This window comes from Mycetomoellerius zeteki, unplaced genomic scaffold, assembly GCF_001594055.1.
Source record: "Mycetomoellerius zeteki isolate Tzet28-1 unplaced genomic scaffold, Tzet1.0 scaffold1817, whole genome shotgun sequence".
NCBI lineage: Eukaryota > Metazoa > Arthropoda > Insecta > Hymenoptera > Formicidae > Mycetomoellerius > Mycetomoellerius zeteki.
This window is the reverse complement of record NW_017256776.1, coordinates 5,965-28,062: the sequence shown is the minus strand read 5'-3', so window position 1 is coordinate 28,062 and position 22,098 is coordinate 5,965. Positions and strand designations below refer to the sequence as shown.

Genomic DNA, 22,098 nt, shown 5'->3' with positions numbered 1-22,098 from the left:
AAATTATTTAAATAAATAATATTAAAAACATCAGTCGACAAACATCAGTCGCACCTGACGGCGCGACTTCACGTCCTGTGATTGGAAGATTTCAAAGGCTCACTATTTAAAAACTGTTGACCCCACAACATTTTACTATTAACATTTTCGATTCAGTTTTTCATGAGGAATACGTACGTACCGGCATCTCCGGGTGGTCTGAATCACCCTGTATATATAGACATACACAAAATAGATAATTATATAGATTTACCGGTTTCCATCGCTTTCTCCATAAATTGTTTCTGTTTATTAGCGAATTCCGCCATCAACTTCTGTTGTCTTTCCTTTGCTCTTTTTCGTCGTTCCTCTCGCTCGCGATTCTCCTTTTCGCGCTGCTCATCTTCCTCGCACTCTTGCATACGAGGCCATAATTTGTTCCTAGTCTCGATGATCGTTTGTTTACACATAGGGTCTAAATCCGCGATTTTTCTAAGTAGCTGCGATATGAAAAATGGTCCATCACCGATTCGCGATTCACTAGATAATAGTGATATGAAAGAGCTGCTACTACTACTGCTGCTGATGCTGCTGCTACTAGCTTCATTGTTTGATATTGTATTTTGTTCGGGGTTGTAGCTGTCTGGTACACCGGATAATTGAGAATGTAACTTTAACAACAAGGAGATTATGCTCTCTCCTACTTTTATAGATTGCGGTTGCATTGGTCCACCCTGAAAGATACATGAATATTTTATAACAATGAAGTAAACCGAATAACAAATATATTAAAATATATAGGTAGTATATAAGAAATGAAGAAAATATATAATAGAATATTGCTAGTGTATCTGTGTATATTATATTACTTGTAGCTCTCTCCTCTTAAAATGTTTGTAAGAATTTGATGTGGATGGAACAATTTCTGTGGCCCTATAATTAATCGGTTGCGCTGTGACTATTTCATTTCCAGCCAAAACTGCCGGGCGTTGAGGAACGGGTGGTAATGCTGGTTGTCCGCCGATTTGATCTAATTATTATTAGAAACATAATTAAATAGAATATTCTATTTATTTTCTTTATATATAAATTTTAATACATATCTAAATTTAACAGAATAAAATGTAGCAAAAAAGATTCAAAAGGAAATTAGGAGATACTCCAATAAGTATAACTTTTTTCAAAAACTTCAATACGTTAATGATAAAACGCAGTGATAAAAAAATTATGAATTACAAAGTTTGAAAAACGTACTATTTGGTGAAGGAGGCGATTCAATTGCTAAATGGATTGCCATCGATTCTTCCTCAGATGGTGGCAGAGCTCTTTGCAAAGGTATCGTTAAGTCATCTTCACTATTACTACGAGCTGGTATGGCGACAATTCCGTCTTCAGGTACAATTGCTACACCATATTCCACTATAACATTATAGAATATAACAATATTATATTTTATATATTTTATCTATAAAATAAATAGTAAATAATGTTTTGAAAAAATGTATAACTAACGCTGCAATATATGATCTACATAAAAATCTTGCTAACCACTTGTTGATGGTAATGCTGGCAGAGATGCAGCACTCTCGACTGACGGTAGTAAAGCCGGCAGAGATGACGCACTCGCACTTGATACACCATTGTCATCTCTAACGGTGTCTACAGAAAATCCTAACAGTTCCAAAGAGACTTCCTCCGCGCCGTCATCTGCGCCGTCATTCAACATCAAAGATGTCGCCACTTCGCTCATCTCTCCATGAATCATCTCCCACTCAAATTCGCCTAATTATTATTAATTAAATAAATTAGCAAGTGTATTAAATCATACTAAATATATTATATATGCTACTAAATTATTACTATATATATTAATTTCATCATTTTATAATATACATGTAATTACAATATGTTATATATGGTCATCAGTATCTTTTGCTTATTATCAGTATATTCAAAGTAAATCAATTATATATAAAAAAAATCAAACTATAAAAATTCGATAAACTTATAAGTAAGTATAACGAATTATACTTACTGTCTGAGCTGCTATGCTCCGACTCTTGGACTAGAATCACTTGAGGTATCGTTGTTCTCAGATTTTCGGACAAACTGTCACTTTCGTACCATCCAGCCAAATCCATATCCTTTATCACATGAAAGCTACCACCGGTGTATTGACATAAAGGACTTCCCTGAAAATTACATTATTGTGTAAAATAATACAGAACAGACAAAATGGTTTTAAAAGAAATATAAAAGAATTAAAATCATACAAACAAGATTAAACGCATAAATAATAAATTACATATTCCTTTTTTACTGTAACGTAAAGTAATAACTTTTATATATATATATATATATATATAAGAAAAAGATTGAACTGTTCAAAGCAACTTAAAGATTAATTATTTTATCAAAAGAATTATTTACAGATTTATCTGGTGGTTCTGCAGTAATAACTGCCATCTCTAGAAGATAAATAGCCAATGCCATAACATGTTCTGATATATTACGTCCATTCACAGCCTTATAGAGTATTATCAAGATCATAGCATGAAAAACTCTGGAACGTAGGACTATACGAGGATCATCGTAGTCTGACGAAACCGGAGCTGGTTGCCTAAATGGTGGCCAAAGAGTTGCACTATTCTTTAGCTTGCCTGATTGCTTTACGCTGCAACAGAAAAATATAATATTAAATATGTATAATAGTAAAATATGAAATATCTCAAAATAGATGTGTTTTACCGATAAATTTAATACATACTATTCTGTGAAACGATCCATAGATATTTGGAAGTCTAACCGCTCTCAACAGTACATGTAAAGGATCAAATAATTCTTCCCATACGCGAGCCTTTGGTCCATACATACCCTGTTGCATATTGCCACTTGCCTCGAGATTTGGAGCTCTATATTGTGCTACCTATAAACATATTATGCCGTTACATAAAAGAGAATCAACAATGCCATTTAAAATTTATTTATATACACACATATATAGATAGATATGAAATACAAAAAATTGTACATATTGTACGATTAAGTAACGACATTTATATGTATACAAAAATAAAAATTAGAAATCAAAATAAATTTCAGATGTACATGATGCGTGAACATACATCAGCTAGAACAGATTCAAAGTCTCTGTTCTGAGTAGTTCCACAGCGTTCCGGCATTAGTTCCATCAATTGACTATGCGTCTTATCACCCATACACAGTAAGGTCACCATTTCAAGACGAGACATTTCGGAATCCGATAAACCTGATGTAAAAAAATATAAACGTCTTAACATAAATATCTTATTCTTGCTTTAACATTCTTCTATTGTTTCCAGGATTATAAAATTTATTATTACTAAAAATCGCATTAGAATAACCTCATAGAAACTCACCAAGATTTGTTCTAACGTTGACCAAAGTAGCCAAAAATGTTAGGCAACTTTCCAACATTGGGGTATCATGCTCGCCCTCAAGGTATTCATTTTGTGGGGCATGATACAGGCATAAACTCATCCATTCCATCACGTGAAATCTAAAATAAAAATTAATTTTTTAAAAATAAATTAGGAAGTTTGCATTATTGATTTGACGTAAAAAAAAACGAATGGGGTAGAGGATATTACTTTTCGATAACAGTTTTCAGAAAGACATCCGGCATTAATTTTGTGGCGCAGATTTGCAGCAGATACAGATCCGCGTCTACCATGGAGTTGCAAAAATTGCACTGTATATAAGTCATTGCTTGGCCCTTTATTTGCAATCCATTGCGAACCCACAATCCATTTAAAATCTCATAGAAGGCCACCTGAAAAGCAAAAATGCACAAAAAAAAACGTTATTTATTATATTACATAGACAATCAATGTCATTAATAAAATATTATCTTGTACTGGATATTCTGTAATTATCCATAAAAATTAATATAACTACAATGTATTATTATAACTGTGATAACTTGTAGCTATAGGTACTGTAATATTACGATTGTAAACATTTTCATAAAACTGTCGTGTAAAATATCTAGTTGGCCTTCGTTTATCTCTGTTGCATCAATTAATGTCATTAAATTGCGTTCGCAAAGCATATTTTTTTGATGGAAGATATAAATTTAATCTTTTCATATCTCGGATAACATACAGTATATAAGCTAATTGCACACAAACTTACATAAGAACGTGTCTCATAATATTCTTATGTAAACATATGAAATATAAATTTAAAACTTCGTTTTATAGTAGATTTATTTACTCGTGCGAACATGCAGCGCAACATACATGCGAATTAAGCATGGCATGAGGCTCTATTTTTTAGAGACGTCTACCACTGCGTTTGTTGTACCTATACAATGAAATTGAAATACTTTTTTTTTATAAATTCTGGAATGCACAAAAGTCATTAAACACTAGATTATGGATCGATATAATGAGCAGTTATAATTCGCTATTCTTTTAAGCACATCGACATTTCTAGAAGAAAAATGTTTTAATCCCAGTAACACTGAGTGTACATTGATGTACGTCTTGCGATGTTTGGTCAACATTCTTCCTTCTTCTTTTATGATTTTCTGTCCTTTCGTATTGAACAATTGTCTCACATAACTTGTATCAGGAGACATGGCAGTGTCTCGGCGCTAAGCCAAGCGCAGCGATAGAGATACACGAGGTGTTAGATAGTTGAATGTAACTTGCTGATTTTACCGATTAATTTTTTAATTTGAGAGAGTAATTTCTAATTCTTTGAAAAAGAATTTAAGAAATACTTTAAATAAAGTAGTAATTAATGCATGAACATAGCAGAGAACAATTTTTAGGAAGAATACAAAAAATTATTTAAATATATATTTATAATCAAACAACTTGATGGCATATGCTACAAATTAATAGCATGTAAATAATTTACGCGTAAAAAAATAGAATGCGCTATTAGAAGAAATAGAATACGTTATTAAAAGAAACACAGAATACGCTATTAGATTATTCAGAAGATATTAACCATTTTCTTGTCACTAATTTTGAATTTCATAATTTCTTTTTCTTCTGTTGCCATTTAGATAAATAATGTCAAATCTAGATAAATAATGTCAGTGTTTTTATCAACTGTTTTTCAATTAGCAGTTTTCAAAATCATTAATTTCAAGTCACATGTTAAAGGTTTAATGTTTTTACAAAAGGATGTTAAAGGAGATGTTAGGAAATATATTTTGTCAATACAAAAACCATTAAGCTTCTAATTTCGATTTTCTAATGTTATTTGTAATTTGTTTTTACTTTCTTTTACTTTCTTTTCTTCATAAATATGATTTTTTAAATGCAATATTTAAATAAGCGCCTTATTGTACGTAATAAAAAGCGCTGATTTAAATACTGCATGGAGACGCTGAATAGTCTAGCGCCATATCCTGTGTCTGATAAAATAACTTGTGCTCACTATTCTTTTCTTTTGATTTTTCTTTACTAATAAATATAATAAATAGCGTAATATTGATAAATTACATACACATGCTTATAAGTATTTACTTTTTTATATTATACATACTATACATATATAGGTATACAATTATATTATATATATATATATTTTGTAACATAAATTTTATATTAAAAATAATAGTAATTTATTATTTTATTCAATCAAACTCTGATTTTAAAATTATTTGAAAAATAATAAATAAGAGTAAATTTTTATTAAATTTTGTATTTTTAAACTAGTTTTATATAACTTTTTTCCAATTTTGTCCGGGTAGAATTTTCGATTTTAAGTAAGAGATTTTTAGATATAGCAACCCTATAGGTAACCGAATTCGCTCCAAAAGGTTTGTTCCTCGTAGCTAACTTTTCATATTTCTCGTTCCTCCTCCTCTTCGATTTCATATAATAGTAAGAGTGAGAACAAAGGTACCTGTGTATTCATATTGCGACGAGAAAAGACTTAAACTAAAACGAACAGATCAATTCCATTCATATCTTGTATTCTTGTAGCCGCGAGTGCAATACCCCTACCATTCACTGTGTTACTGTCCTCGGTCCATAACGGTCGCCCCGTCTGAATCGAGTGAACGGCAAGCAAGCAGTCGTTAGTCCCAGCGTGTTAGCGTTGCCATCAAGTGCGTGCGCCGTGCGCCATCCTCCCGACATCTTGATCTTCGTCGTCGCGTCGTTTCCCGCTCATATTTTTTTCCCAAATGGCCAGGAACCATCAAGGGATAGTCCTGCTCGTCATCCTGGCGAGCGCCGGCTGTGTCTTTGGAATCGGCATAAACGACGCGCTCGACCTGATCAGACTGGGTCGCCAGGCCGTGGTGGACGTATTGGAATCCTGGGAGATGATCAACTCGAATCTACCTTCTGACTTGAAAGCCGGCGAAGAGCTTGTATTCATGAAAATGATGGAACGTCAACTGCTCAAGCGGATGGATCAGGTTTCTAAGAAGATCGACGAATATCAGGAGCTCGTGGAGGATAAAAGCGATACGATCCTGTCGCAATTGCTGTTGCAACTTCCTATGCAACACAGGCTCGATGGCAGCCTGAAGGAACTGGATCATTACCTCGGTCAAGTGCAGGAGCTGTACACACTCTTCGAGATATACGCGGACAATCCGGACAAGTACGAGAAGTACACAATGTTGCAATTCGCCAAGACGTGCGTGTCGCCAAGATTGGGAGAGCTACCGGACGTTCTAAAGTCGATACACAGACTCATGGTATCGTCCGAGCAACAGGTGTACAATAGGAGTATCCTCGTGCTCCTAGCTAATCAGATGCAGGTGGGTATTTAGCCGAATTTGGCATGTGAAAACAGTTTCTGAGAACGTGATTGAAGAGAATGGATGCGTTTCCAAGCCAACATTAGGCAGCTTGGACGAGAATAAATTAAATTGTTTCTATTGGAGTATCTCCTCCCTTAACGTTAATTGATTCGAGGCTTCCTTTTGTCCCTCGTGAGAAAAAATATCATGACGTTAGATTTATTTTGTTGCTTGAAATTCTCAAATATTTTTAACAAGATCAAAAATCTGTTCGTGTTGCTTGTACTTTTTGTACTCAGAATCTTCGCTTTCTTTCTTTTCAACGGCCAATTATACATTTATCTCGTTTTAAGTGCAAATATTTTTGGGAATTTCAAGCAACACAAATAGATCTAAACATATATTCGAGCGTTGAAAAAAGAGAAAGTGAAGATCCTGAGTGCAAAAAGTACAAGCAACGCGAACAGATTTATTGATTCAGAACAGTATATATTTTTAAATAAAAATCTTCTTTAAATAATTTAATTACTGTTTTTATGTGGATGTTTTCCAAGAACGATGTTGGTCTTTATTAATATTAACATAAACGGTCTAAACTCTAAACAAATATTTACGTGATTTAAAAACGACTGTTTCCTGGAAAGAATTATAGTGATTCACTCGCTTTGCTTTGTTTCATTCTTCGAGAGCCGATTAAATTGTCACCGCCTAATATTTATTTCTACAAATTTAATTGTTGTGATAATTCAAATATTTACATTAATAATACATAACTTCTAACTTATTAGAAATAAAATACATGTAAAATACATGTCACGGATTTACTTCTTCTAAAAGTAAATTGATTTAACAAGGTTTTGTGTGTTTATATGCTTCCATTAAAAATAATCGTTTATTGCGTTAAAGCTTGAATACTTTAAAGGTACAAGGAATATTCCCTCAGCTGTCAAGAATATGTACCTAAATAAACAAATAAATACCGCTCCTCGATTCTTAAAAGTACCACAGATACTGATGTATGACTCATTCTAAACAGGCGAAAAATGTCTTTCACTTCATCATGTGTTGCTGCATCACGTGTTACTACACTTAAACTATTATATTTTATTACTATGTTTAGTTATTTATTGTTGAGTTTATTACATAAATTTTAGATTTTTTTTGCATCCACTTTGTAATTTATTATTTTGAGTTTATTATTTATTATGCGAGATTTAGGATTTATTTCATTCAATTATTATGCATTATTATATTTTTTGATCTTATTTTATTATTATGTTTATTATATATTACATCACTTGCTTTTATCTTTATTATCCAATTTATTATTTACGCAGCGATAAAGGGTGATATGATAATTATATATGCATAAACATGAGTGCGAACAATAACACATTTGCAGAGAGTGTCTAAAGAAGAGCAGGATAACGTGATAAACAGGAAGGACTATCATCTGCGTGATTTTGTGCTGATTTAGAGAAGTCACGTCATACAGTAATATAGAAATTAGTCACGAGTCAACGCTATCCTTCCCATCGACGTCGGTAGCAAGAGGAATTTAGATTTCAGGCGACAAAGCGCAGAAAGTGAGAACGTATTTGATACGCTGAATTGACGAGCCCGAAGATCCCTTGTTGTGAGTAAGTCGTGGTCTGATAATATCGTAACAAGAACCCCCCTGTATCCATTAAGTGCGGGCAGTGGGCATTGCGTAGCGAGAAATGGTATCACACTTTGGATCAAGTGACGGAGTGACTTTACTCCGTATTTATTATCCATAGAAAGAAAAGGAAAATCGTGTCGACGGAAATTCGTCATTACTTGATACTCCGGATACGCCGTGGCAAATGACACGAATCAGTGAATTGACCTGAGTTATTTGATTAAAGCTTTCGCGCACTAATTGATACATCAGAAAGGTATGAATTGTAATTTAGCACTTATTTCCAAATCATCGTTTAGACGTCGAAGACATTAAATTCATCTTGAAAAAGAAGATTACAGATATAAACTCAACTGTGATTTTAAAATTAAAGCTCTCTGTAGCTCTTTGTAATTTTCATTTTTGGAAATGGCGAACTTGGTATAGCTGAATAGCTCTTCAATCTAGAATTAAAGTTTTCTGAAATGCGAAGATATAACCAGCGATTGCAAATAAACAGCTTTTTGTAAGCTGAACTTTAGACCAAACAACCAAACGGAATCATCTCCATTTATAGCAGAATGTGAACACGAGAATCACAAAAATATATGTGGAACAAATGACAAACTTCCTATTAATTAATTTTCCTAAATTAACTTTCCTATAAGTTAACTTTTTATAATATATAAAAACGACTGTCATTTAATATTTTTTCCTATTTAGCATCTTGAATTTTCCATGCAACCATCATGAGAGTAATTTGCGTGCGAGTTTTCTTTGTAACTGCTATATCTCTTCTCCAAGTGCGAATGTACCGGGTGGACAAGAGGAAGACGTGGAACATGCGCATGAGATACATGACATTACAAGTCTGACGAATAACGTGGGGGCTTGTAGAGATCAGAGGTGGGCAAGAGACGTTGACGCATAATGTGAAACCCAGTCGAGCACGGTCGGTCACACGGTAGTGTTGCTCTTACTTGCTGGTCCCGAAACAGTAAGCGGGGCTTGTTACCCGCATTCCACGAATACGCGAGCTGCGTGCAATCGTGTCACGAAAAGGTGCCTCGTTGACGAATTTTATCAGCAAAATTTTGTCTCTTTTAATGGATTTCGAAATTGCGACAATCGAACACTAAACGCTAAGAGAAACGAATTAAAATGGACATTATGTGAAAGTGTTTTAAATGCGATTGTTCTGAATGCGTATGTTATCAGGAGATTGTAACTTAAACTCTAAAAAAACAAGACCTGAGAAATATCTGGAAAATATCAACAGACGCAGTATTATCTCGGGTGTCAAGTCAATCAATTAGACTATATTAGACCGACTCTCGAGGTCGGGGTATATTTAAAATACACTGTGAAGTCTTTATGAAGCTTTTTATTTTTTAATTATTATCTCTCGAAGCTGTTTTGTCATTTTAATAATTATATAAACGTTAAAAAGATTAAAAGCATTCGACAAATTTTTTGGATGCTACATCAAAATTTTTGTTGTTTAGCACCTCATTTCATTATTCTCTGTTTAATTTTATTTGAGTATTTTCTCAACAAATATATTATATAAGTTTTCAATATCACTATCAATTTTATTATAATTTCCAATTCTTAATTCACATTAATTCGCAATAATTTTAATTCCTAGGATTAGATTAATACGGAATGTATAGACTAATACTGTTTATCGCGATAATCATCCGATATTATAAGTTTCGTGGCTTCGTGAAACTTGAAGTAAGCGGAAGCTACGAAGGACGAAGAGAGACGGAAAACACGAAAGAAAAAGAGCTTTACATTCGCGAAATATTCCACGATGTTGTTGCAGCTAACAGGAGTGGTTATTTAACCGTACTGTTTGTGGGAGAAAAACAGCGTCACCCAGTACTTCCTAGCCGCTCTAGATTATGTATTAACGCGTCATTAGCCGCCACTGCCTCTTTCCTCTCTTGTGTCATGACCCTTCTGCTATCATGATTGTAACATCTTCCTTCTCCATCGTTCTCAAGCTCACTGACGCAAAAAGATCGTTCGATTATCTTGCGGATTGTCGTCGAGGATGCAGAATTGAGAATGTAGAAGTATTAACACATACAATAATAAAAATTAATATTAGATAATACTAACAATGAAATAGAAACGTAATAAATTCAGGCGTTGAAATAGCAGTTCACAGTGCAATTGCATTGTTACGATCTTCAATTTTCCTTTTCGTGTCTCCAGATCAACACTCATCGAGAAAACAAAACAAAGAAATTAAAATCCTGCTGAGTGGACCGTAAACAAAGTGAGTGACTCATCAGCGAAGGTTCGATTCCGAGAATGAGAGACTTCACATGCTTGTTGGGAGTGTCGTTGGCTATAGCAGCCTTCGCCGCGATCAAGAATGACGCGTCGTCGATCGACACAATCAGACAAGCTTTGTTATCCTTGGAGAAAGATCTCAGAGAAGATCTAGCCAATCAACAAAAGTGGATGAACGTCGAAGAGCGAGAGAAGTACCTACATCTAATCAAAGCATACAAAAGATTCGGCAACCAGATAGACGAGCAATTCCCTCCGGATCGAAAAGACTACCTGAACTCCTTGGTTGACTCCCTATGGCTTTGGGCCCGGGCTCAGAATGAGATCGAGGATATCAACGGCCTGTATGGGGTGTTCCGGCAAATGCAACGCGAAATTGTCGAACTGAATGCACCGATCAATGTAAAACAACTCGCGAATTTCGCCGAGACAATCCTACGAGATACAAACGCTGCGATCCCGATAGCGCTCGATAAAATCGCGAGTCTGATTGTCAATGAAAAGTTGTTCATCGTGTCTTTTAAGGTATCTAACAGACGGCTGCAATCCTGTAAAGAACCTCACAAATGTTTCAGGAGACATTTTTCATATTGGAAATACTTGTTTAATAAGCAGATACTTAAGGTTTTTAGTTTTTAGGCATAAAAGGGCTCACATGTACGCATCGAAAGTTCAAAAAGATTCATGGTATCTCTGTTGAAGATTAAATATCACAGCGATGCGTTCATTCCTGATTACAAATAACATCCAACATTTGCATAAATACATATACTCATCTTCGAAATATTTGCAAAGTATTCTTGTATGTGCAGGAAGCATCGAACCAAATGTGCAATGAGATGCAATCGCCACAGCAACTGCTGTACAATTTGTATAATACCGTGGCGTTGACGGAGATCAAGGGTTATACTATGATTCAATTCTCATACATGCTATTACGTCTGTACAATGAAGGTACGTGGTACCGATGCTTACGTTTAAATATACGTTCTACATACAGTATTTTCGATGTCGCGCGATCTGCACAGAGCAATTAAAACCAATCTTTTTCTCATGAGCGAAATAAAGGACATTTGTGTATGGATCAAAAGTTAAAACTTGAAGCTAAATATAGTAATGTTGGAAAATAATAAAAACGCTCTCTAAAAAAATTGATTTTTGTTGCGCTTTATACAGATCATCGTGAATCGAGAAACCTAATTAAACGCGATTACGATTCGAATATACCTAATCTTGATAAATCCTTTAACACAGGCGATAACTTTAGCGAGGAAATACAGACGTTGAAACACCAATACGCAATAAGAACGTCCGAAACATTAAGAGCCGTAAAAATTGCAATGGCATACGCCCCGAGAAGTCTTTGGAGATGCGATCCACGTGTACATAAATTAGGTAAAGCCTTCTGAATAAGGATAACATCGCAAAGATACTGATTTATAATTATATAGTATGATTTGAATGTACAATTTTTGTTTAGGTGAAACCTATACCGAGTTGAAGCAACTGTTCCAAGGATATATCGTAAATGAAGTGGATTTAAATACTGAAAGCACGTGCAAGGAGAACTGCGCTTATTATGGATACACTAAGGTATACGGTTGCTATCAGAATCAGTTTTGTTCGAAACAACGTCAATGTAATGGCAAGATATTGCACTGCGAGTACATTGATTCCGACATGTGGATCTGTCCTGCGGTAAGTATTTTTAAATCTCAGATACATTTTATATGAAGAATTTCATGTATATAATTAAGACAATATTGAAATAACAAAAAACAATTTTTTTTTAAATTATGAATTATATAGTAAAATTTAATTTTTATAACTCAGAAAGATAATTAACTATAAAACTAGAACGGAAAATTAAGAATAATTATAAAATTACAATTATAACTAAAAAAACTGGAATATCGAAATTTAAAAAATAGTTTATTCAAAAATAAAACAGATACCGTAAAATAGTATGGATTTAAAAAACCTGTTTTGCAATTTAAAAATAAAATATAATAGTTTTTCCTAATCACTAATTCAACTTTTTTTCACATTTAGGACAGAAACAGTACTAGGCGATACGAGTATATAGAATATGAAAATGGTCTTCATTATGGAAACTCAAAAACGTGTCCTGGAGGAACAACTAAAGTCGACAGCTGGTGGCGATGGCTTTTCTGGCATTGTAGCTACTGCTTTTGCTACTGTGACGATCAAAATTCAAGTTCCGATCGATATTTTAGCCTCCGATCTGTGATGTCTGACATCTCGAACAACAAGTAAGAATAGCCAATAACTTGAGTAATAAAGATCAACACAACGAATAAAATTTAATAAAATTAACAGAATATTAATAAAATTTAATAGGACATAATAAAATCAATAGAATCTATACGAAAGATAGCTGAAGGTATAATACTTATTCTCTTATAGAATCATAACAGGAATAAGACTGAGAAAGATAAATCAAATTATTTATATACAAATCCAAGAAGGGCAGTTACTTCTACGTGGAGGAATTGATATATCAACAATTGAATGGCAACCGGTCGATGCCTTTTCAATCATGGACTCTCACATTAGAAGCGGCGTTGACTATCATACAATAGTATGGGAAAAACGCGCTTTAGATCTCGATGATCTGTTGGCAGTACCAGATCATCTATTGACAGGTAATTCGAAATTGATTTTGGTTAACACATACATTTTGCGGATCTGTAACGCGAATTTCTTGGGTCAAATATAAAGCATTCTTTATAAAATATATATATAATATAATTTACAAAATCTGTTTTAGGCGTTAGATTCCGAATGGTTGGTAGCCGTTTAAATTTAGAAATAATGATAACTCCATTCAACTTCACATCCGGATCATTAATTCAACCCGAAGAAAAGAGCTTTTGGCATAGCAATGACGTTACTGACAGGTGAGATTTCTCTCTCTTTTTTAACATGATGAAGAAACTTAATCTTTCTGATAATACTAAAAACTGATTGAATATTTTTGTTTTTAGAACTGAACTGAAATACACCGATCCCGATATACCAATTCGTAGTTTCGTACCAAATGAACCGGACACTGAGGAGAATCAGTATTTGAACTTCGCACCGAGCGATCGACGAAAGGACGCCGCACAAAGTACGATTCCCTTCCTTGATGTTCAACCAGTCACACCGAATCCGCCGGTGCCGCTCGCAGGCGCTGGTATCTTTCACAAGGGTCGAAAGGGTTCGGGTGGATTCGTTGCTTTGAAATTAACTACCTATGACTTCGCGCCGCACCTGCAAGTCGATTTACCACCGGCGCCGTCAGTTCTCGAAACTCCGAACGAGATAAAAGCCACGTAAAAATATTGTATCTTTCACTTTATCAAAATAACGATTAAAGAACCTGTGATTTGCCAAGGACCTCAATATACGTATCGAGGTAAAAGAAGATATGTAACGAGTTATTGCATACGAAATGTTGACTTTCGAATATTTCAACTTTAAGAAAAATTAACTGAAATTTTTGAATAAAGTATAAACATGAAGCAAGAAAAATAGATGTTGGAATTTAATTTTGGAATACGAAACATAAAAGTATGTTTCTTTATCTTTGACCGTTTCCATTTTTAGATTCTATTTACATTCAATCAAAATGCGAAAGCAACTTCTAATTTCGAAAAACATAACATTTTGGAAAACTTTTTTAACTACGTATATTTCGTTTCCTTAAAAATTATTTAATTAAAATGCAAAATCTCTAAAACCGATATTTCCTATGCAATTAACAGTTATTCATATTTAAGTCCTATACTTTTTGTAATTACATATAGATTTTTTATTATAAATCTGTTATACTCATTATTAATAAAGCCGTCGTTTGTCAGTATAGGGGAGAGTGGTCTAAATCGAACCTATTTGCAGTTTTTGCTCTCTATAAGGCATAAATAAAGTCCGATCGTAAAATCGAAGGTGCTGTTGGAAAGATCATTTAATTCCCTTCATTTTTGCTTCAGATTATTTTGACGTGTCTCTCACCTGTGTTAAACTATAATGGAAAATGTAAAAACGCTTTTTCCGGTCCGGTTTAGAACTATTGGTTCCAAATCGGACCATCCCCTGGTTCAAATCGAAAACTTCTATTTTTATGGATTTTTAGATAGAATTTTAAAATATTTTAATGTATTTTTCTTAGTATTGAGTAAAAACGAGCAATTTGACAGTCAAAGATAAACATTTTTTTCGGAAAAAGAAAATACTGACTGTTTATATTATTAGAATTGAAATCAATAAAACTCAACTAATCTGAGTCTGACGACTCATGATATTTCACTGATTTAATTGCTTAGACCAGATCTAAGCCGATCACCAGTACTACAACCAGGCCTATAAGTTATTCACTGTACTGTCCGATTTGGACACGGGTCCTTTCGAACTTTGGAACAAATTTTACAATAAACCGCAAAAGTGATCACGAAATGCTTGATATTTTTTAATTCTACACTCTTTAATTATCTTAAATTACTTTCCAAATTTTTAACACCTTTTAAATAATGATTTACAAGGATTTTCTTTTTTAAAAAAATTTTCGCACGATGGCTGAAAATACATATTTGCCTCTATTTTATGAATGTTATGACAGAGAACTGTCAAACTGCTATCACATGTTCGGTGTCTTATAAGGACTTTACGTTATAAATAGTATGCAAATCTGCTTAACCGTATTCATTTAAATTAAAAAGGTCCTATTTAGAACACGGTCCGATTTAGACCACTCTCCCCTATCGTTAGACAAATTGTTAACTAGTAACTTATATTATTATATTAATTTTAAACTTTAAAGAATTTTACATAAAAACAATCTAGAGCGAACTTACATTATTAATCTTAAACTGATTAACGAATTTTATATAAAAACAATTTAGAGCGAAGTATTTAAAGCGCAAATTGCTGCCGTTTTTTTGTAGGTTTTGATTTGGTTACCATTAAAAAATATATACGCGTATCAGATTTATATAAAGAAATTCCAAAAGTTTATATTATTAAGAAAGTATTTCATTTTATAGGTTTAAAATTAAGATTAGAAGAGTATTGTACGATGATTTTTTTACCATGTTGCAACTTCATATAAAATTATATTGTAAGCTGTCTTTTAGATTTAGTTTAAAATGTTATAATGGATATTATTTAGAATCTTCGTAAATGAGTTTGTAGTATTTTTGTATGTAATATTATATACGACTTTTTTCTTTAATTTCCTCATCATATGCCTATAAATGTGTACGTCCTTCAAAATAAATTGTCATGACAAAGTCTATACCTGCATATATGCTGACTGTTTGTAAGTAATGCATCATAGACATGCATGAACAGTTATCGATGAGCAATCTCTCATTCTTCACTTTGAGATCATTAACCCTTTGCGGACCAAAGTTTTTCAATTGCATTTCTATTAGTCTAATTATTTAAATAAATAATCTAACAAAATAGAATTAAATCGTTTATTGGTACAACAGATCTGCTAGAAGCATTACATTTAGAGACAAATTCGAAATCTTCAATTTTAAGAAAATTTGAAGAGCTTTTGTAGACAAATAATGTGATTTACCGTCCGCAAAGAATTAATTGGGATAAAAAGAAAAATACGGACTCACCTGCACTCGCAACGGATGCATCATGAGAAGGTGCAACATATCTGTAGGCGGTAATAATTCGCGCAGAGTTGCTCCCTGCTGTCTGATCGCCTGGCACATGAACACTGCGAGGTATCGATGAAGCGGTAGATGAAACGACACTTGTAAACTATCACTCTGAAGGAAGATAAAAAAGAATGTATAAATTATAAAGTATTGGAGTATAATCAAAGTATGTACATACTTAATATAAGAGTTGTACACTCACCACATTCGGATCTGTATAATTTACGGCATCGAGCCAATCTTGCAAAGCTGTAAGGCAGAAGGTGAGCACTCGTCGACTTAATGCCGCACTCTCGGGTCCACGAAGATGCGACACAAGAGCCCACATCGGATAGGCGCTGGCTTCCAACTCAGCACTGAACGCCGCATAATATGTATTGGGCTCAAACTCAACATGCTGACTTAATTCTCTCTGATTGACATTCATGCCTTGAAACATAGACAAGAAGTCGAACCACATTTCCAGAAGAGTATTATCGCTCATGAATTTAACAGCGACTGGTTTATGTGAGAGCACGTTGTTCAAATCGGATACCAATGGCCAGTAACAGTGCTCCTTCATCACTTGACGTCCACAATCCACAACATAATGGAAGTTTTTATCCGGATCTAAAATAGAAATCTTTCTTTCAATCTTACTGTTCCGTTCGAATTCGCATGCTGTTTTTATTTTATCTTACTCATACGTACCATGCAAAGTGTTTTGAATGAGTATTTTGCTCATCATGTATTTCAAACTAATAACCATAACATGTAATAACTTCAATTGATCAACCATTCTTAATGCTAATTTTTCGTTACTAAAAAGCTGAAAAGTATAAAAGTTCGAAATTAATATGTTATGAAAACAAACTGCAAATAATAATTTATATGTGCATGTGTCATAATATTTACTGACTGACAGTTAACAAGACAAATACCTGTACGCTAACATGCACGACTCTATTGCTCAATGTATCAGGATCCATTGAACGTTCGAGCATCATCGAGATTCTGCTGTAGTGTAACACAAAGGCGCGAGTTAAAGCTTCCTTGTAATCGGGATCTGGCAACATGTTCAAAAGCAGACAGACCAATTTCTGCGGAAACTCGTAAGCCACGGTCCAGAACATCAGTTCTTCCAAGAAAGTGGTGTGCTCTAAGTGCTCTTGAAGCGACACACATTCTAAAAAAGCAAATATGTCATAAGTCGTTCATATACGTAAATTATTTTATAGTAAAAATTGTTATTATTAATATTATTGTATCATGAAATTATCGTGAAATTGTATTGTAATACTAAATATACATCTCACCTTTGTATTCATCTGGGGGTTCGGGATTTGGAAGCGATTTTACAGCATGTTGATATATCTTATTGCTATCTTGGCAGTAGCTATCATATTCCGATTGTCCCGTTAACACAGAAGGATCCATGAGACCTCGATACTTCTGTGGATTCGTGAGAGCTGATGTCATGACATGCCTCATTAATGCGCCCATATTATTCAAGTCGAGCAACATGGTCAGATATGCGTCTGCCTCATGTATAGCACTTCTTTGATCAGGCACTCCCATTTTACTAAAACATAAGCAAAACAATAATCAATCATTAAAACTATTATTAACATATATTACAATTTTGTTCCAATTTCATTTCCTTACATTCAAGATCTTTAAGGATCATTAAAAATGATACAAATTTATAAGCATGTTCTCTTTATCTCTCAGAATTAAAAGTAAATATAAACATATATATGTGAAAAAAAACTTTGTGTCTAAGATATAATCATTTTAATTCTAAAAGCAGCACGAATTATGCAATTTGAAGATATATGTATATATCGAAATATGACAGTTTACATCATGTGGCAAAAGGTCAGATAAGATATCATTTTTTTACATTCTAATAGTTCAGATATTTAAAATATAGCAGAAAAACCTATTTTCTGTTATGATTTCATTACTCAAGAAATTGATAATAACTTACGAAGTATAATGTTCAACATACCAATTTTCACGTAAATGTTGTATAAGTCGAAGAATAATTCTGGGCATCATTGCCTCGGCTACACTCATCAGATCAGACGGTGCAACTGATTTATTTACAGCCGCGTTTGGCCCATGCCTATCACAAAATCTGTAAGACAGAAAACGAGTCAGCAACATGTAAAGAAAAATAATTCAAGAATATGTTCAGATTACAAAAAATTTGCAGAAATATGTCAAGATATCTTGGCCGAGAATATGCCATCCCTGACATATCTTACAAATATCCCTTACAAATATCTTACAAAAGAAAAAAAGAAAAACGAGAAAATAGTAATGTTTAAGAAAAATTAAGATGTTTTCGAAGTCAAGAGATTTTTCAATATATCCCGCAAATTTCTATTACTCTACAGAATATTGTGTTTGTGTTAATCGATTTACCCAGTCTCCTTCATCACAGACGTATCGCCACAATCACATGCACCACCTGCTTGGCTGAGAAACATATTGAAGTCGTGACGATAGTGATTTCCCTTCTTGAAGCACTCGGTACATAAAGACATACAGGGAGATATGCCGCACGTACGACAGCGATACGCTACAAAGTTTGGTGTCCACACCAGACCGCAGGTGGTAGCATTATCGTAAGTGCGTACTGAAAAAGATAAAAATTTGATTGATAAACAACAAGATTATAGTCTGTTTCCATAATACAATTAATATCGCTTTCATAATTTTTGTAATTATACGTTCTTGTAATTATCTTCGAGTTTCCAAATGTTTATTATTTTATTGAAGTATATTAATAAAAGTAATATAATCTGTAAAAATAGAAAACACGCACGCACGCACACACATTTACATACAAACGAAAATGTTTTGCTTCTAGAGTATTTTCTCTGAGGCATAATTAAATTCTTCCTAATGTTGTAAGTACATAAGATATGAATAGCAACAAGTAATCTAAATAATGTTACAATTATATGTGTACTTAACGTACACTTCAAATTATTTACGACAAATATTTAAAAAAATTAATGCCTCAATGCACAAAATTGTTTTTATATAACATTTGAAATAGAAACTCAATGTAATTTTTGTAAATGTGAGTTAAGCTAACGTCATCAACTATAGCTGCAATTCTATACTTGTCTTCTCATGACTATATGTTTATCTGAAAAATTAGCGCTGCCAAATACGCAAATACTGTATATTTATACCTGCATGTATAGTTTATAAAATTGCAACATTGCAAATAAGGTATACGAAGCAAAGTAAATGCATATTGTAATAAAGAATATAAACTTCATGTATCAATCCAATAATAATTCTTAAAAATTTTATAATTTTTATTTAGCAAAATATATTATTTAGCTATAAAATTAGCTTCGTTTAAGTTTTTCTATCTAAAATTGCTTTCAGATAGAAAAAACTAATTACTGTGCATTTTATAAGATTTTAGATAAAACACTAATATCTAAATAAATTAAATATCAACATTAATATCTAAATAAATCCGAACAGTCATATAATAAATATTTCTATTAAATATAAGGCATTTAAAAAAAGTGGGAGCAAATTTATGCAGAATTTTAAAATATTGCAATGGATGAAAGAGATTTCTAGTATCTAAAAATAGTCTTTTAATTATTTATTAAAAAAATCTCGTTTTGTTTATTATTCTTTTATTATTTCTTAGAAAAATTGCCGAAAATAACTGATCATTAGTTATTGTTTGTATAATAGTAAAATTTGACCAAGAAATGTTCAACACAATTAAACGAAGATCATAAATTTCGTCAAAGTGAGTCTTGATGCCCAATATTTTTGCGTGAATCTTATATTTCCAGTTCAAGCAATGTATTGCTTATACAGTTCACGACTTTCATACTATTTTAATTTTTGTCAGTATTAATCATTCCAATCTATGATATTCGTCTCCCACATATCAAATTTGAAGTAGAATAAGCAATAATTGATATTTTTTCCTGAGTTAGCGATTTATCTAAGGAATTATGAAATTAATGTAATCAATATGAAAATATATTTATAAACAATATAATAAAGAAAAGGGGATCAATATGAAACTTATGGGTTTAGGTTAAAAAACAAAAGTACTTTATTACAAAATATCAAAAGAATAATTTCAACTCGCACAGATTTTTTTTCAGTCAAATAAAAAGTACATAAAAGAAAGATAAAAATTTATCCCATAACTCGGTTTGGAGAACAGACTACAAGCTTTAACAAAAAGAATAAACATATTAAGATTAATTAATTTTATTTTAATTAATTTTCATTTTATTTTATTTTTCACATTTGATGATACATTTTATCAGTTGATTAGATAATGATGTATACATTTGTTTAGACTTCGTTTTTGTAATCGTTACTTTAAATAACCACATTCGTACTTTTAACTTTCTACCAACTTCAGTAAATATTTTTAAGTGATATTTTTATTTATGTATTTATTATTTGATTGAAGAAAACTCTGTAAGCGCCAAAACTATTCTTTTGATATTTCGTGATAAAGTGTGCTTTTATTTTTTAGATTACACCCGTTAATTGTTTATATTAGCTCTCTTTTTCTACGATATCATTGCTTTGAAAAAACAAGATATAAAACTATATTTATTATTAACAAGTATCATTGATCTCTTGTAGTTCTTGCTGTATTCCATTTTTAATTTAACCATATTAATGCATTATATAAAATTGGTTTTAACTTTTACAACATTCTGTACTTTGTGTTGCAAATTAAATTTATATTTGCAATAAATTTCTTCAGTTAATCAATAGAAATTTCTAGTATTAACATTTTATCTTAAACAGCAAGTAAACATTGATTGCAAAAATAATTTTGCTTCATCTACAGCATCGATATTTTAGTAATTCGAAAAAGAGGACAAACACAATGTTTTTAAAAGTAAAAATTACAATGTTTTATAGAAAATTTTTAATAGATAACGTAATTTATTGAGGTAGTTAATACAGGTACTATAATGTGCTAATACAGGAATCATCCTGTATTGGCACATTATAGTACCTGTATTAACTACCTCAATATAAATTACGTTATCTATTTAAAATATTTTATAATAAAAACTTCCACATAAATCTATCAAAAATGAAAACAACAAAAACAAAGAGTCAACAATAAGAGTCGACACCAAAGATAATACGTATTTATCTTAATAGATTAATTTTAATTTTCCACAACAGTAACATTAAATCGCAAATACAAAAAGGTATAACAACGTACTTTTCAACTCTAGTTTGAGCCTTCAATAACACTTTAACTTGAAAATTAAGAAATCTAATGAGAAACCTCATTACATCTGCATCAAGTTATTTTAGTTGTCCTAGTTTATACCATTCGTTTAATACTCGTACTAATTAGCAATTTTTTATTATATTATCTTAATTTCAGCAATGCCTGTAAACATATACACATGTATTTAATTGATCACCTTGATTTATTATTATATTATATCACCTTAGTACACTATTCTTCAGGCGCACTGCCGAAATTAAAACAATTTAATAAAAAATTATAAATTTGGTACAAATATTAAACAATTGATGTAAATTTATAGGTCTATATTAAGCTGGTTTATATTAATTTCATCATTAGTCATACATTCTGATTTTTGTAGGACCATTTTTTTTTATCACGGATAACCACCTGTATTAGCGAACTCGTCAGGTGTCCGGCCACCAGCCATGAGCCACTTGCACCAATCGATGGTCTCCCAGTCATCGATGGGTTT

General features: G+C 32.5%; 2 protein-coding genes across 5 annotated transcripts in view; one reads left to right on the top strand and one right to left on the bottom strand.

Annotated features, from left to right (window-relative positions):
* Ubr3 (Ubr3 ubiquitin ligase) overlaps positions 1-22,098 on the bottom strand; it is a 28,186-nt gene that overhangs the window by 5,940 nt on the left and 148 nt on the right. The window contains 19 exon segments of the mRNA XM_018446367.1: positions 254-713; positions 849-1,009; positions 1,234-1,398; positions 1,528-1,761; positions 2,015-2,171; positions 2,410-2,653; positions 2,747-2,782; positions 2,784-2,905; positions 3,105-3,247; positions 3,378-3,517; positions 3,609-3,790; positions 16,313-16,468; positions 16,560-16,966; positions 17,048-17,165; positions 17,278-17,522; positions 17,653-17,918; positions 18,348-18,476; positions 18,767-18,980; positions 22,014-22,098. The exon segment at positions 22,014-22,098 is cut by the window's right edge and continues 55 nt beyond it. Of these exon segments, the coding sequence (XP_018301869.1) occupies positions 254-713; positions 849-1,009; positions 1,234-1,398; positions 1,528-1,761; positions 2,015-2,171; positions 2,410-2,653; positions 2,747-2,782; positions 2,784-2,905; positions 3,105-3,247; positions 3,378-3,517; positions 3,609-3,790; positions 16,313-16,468; positions 16,560-16,966; positions 17,048-17,165; positions 17,278-17,522; positions 17,653-17,918; positions 18,348-18,476; positions 18,767-18,980; positions 22,014-22,098 (3,664 nt within the window).
* On the top strand, positions 5,940-14,158 carry orion (chemokine-like protein orion). 4 transcript variants are annotated; one of them, XM_018446372.1, is made up of 9 exons: positions 9,297-9,437; positions 10,599-11,204; positions 11,492-11,633; positions 11,934-12,074; positions 12,160-12,377; positions 12,732-12,952; positions 13,107-13,345; positions 13,471-13,600; positions 13,688-14,158. In XM_018446372.1, exons 2-9 carry the CDS (start codon positions 10,698-10,700, stop codon positions 14,019-14,021), a joined length of 1,932 nt encoding a protein of 643 aa, XP_018301874.1. In that variant the 5' UTR covers positions 9,297-9,437; positions 10,599-10,697; the 3' UTR covers positions 14,022-14,158. The 4 variants fall into 4 exon arrangements, with proteins under 4 accessions (XP_018301871.1, XP_018301872.1, XP_018301874.1 ...); XM_018446371.1 differs by having other exon boundaries at positions 9,297-9,581; XM_018446369.1 differs by lacking the exons at positions 9,297-9,437; positions 10,599-11,204 and adding an exon at positions 5,940-6,751.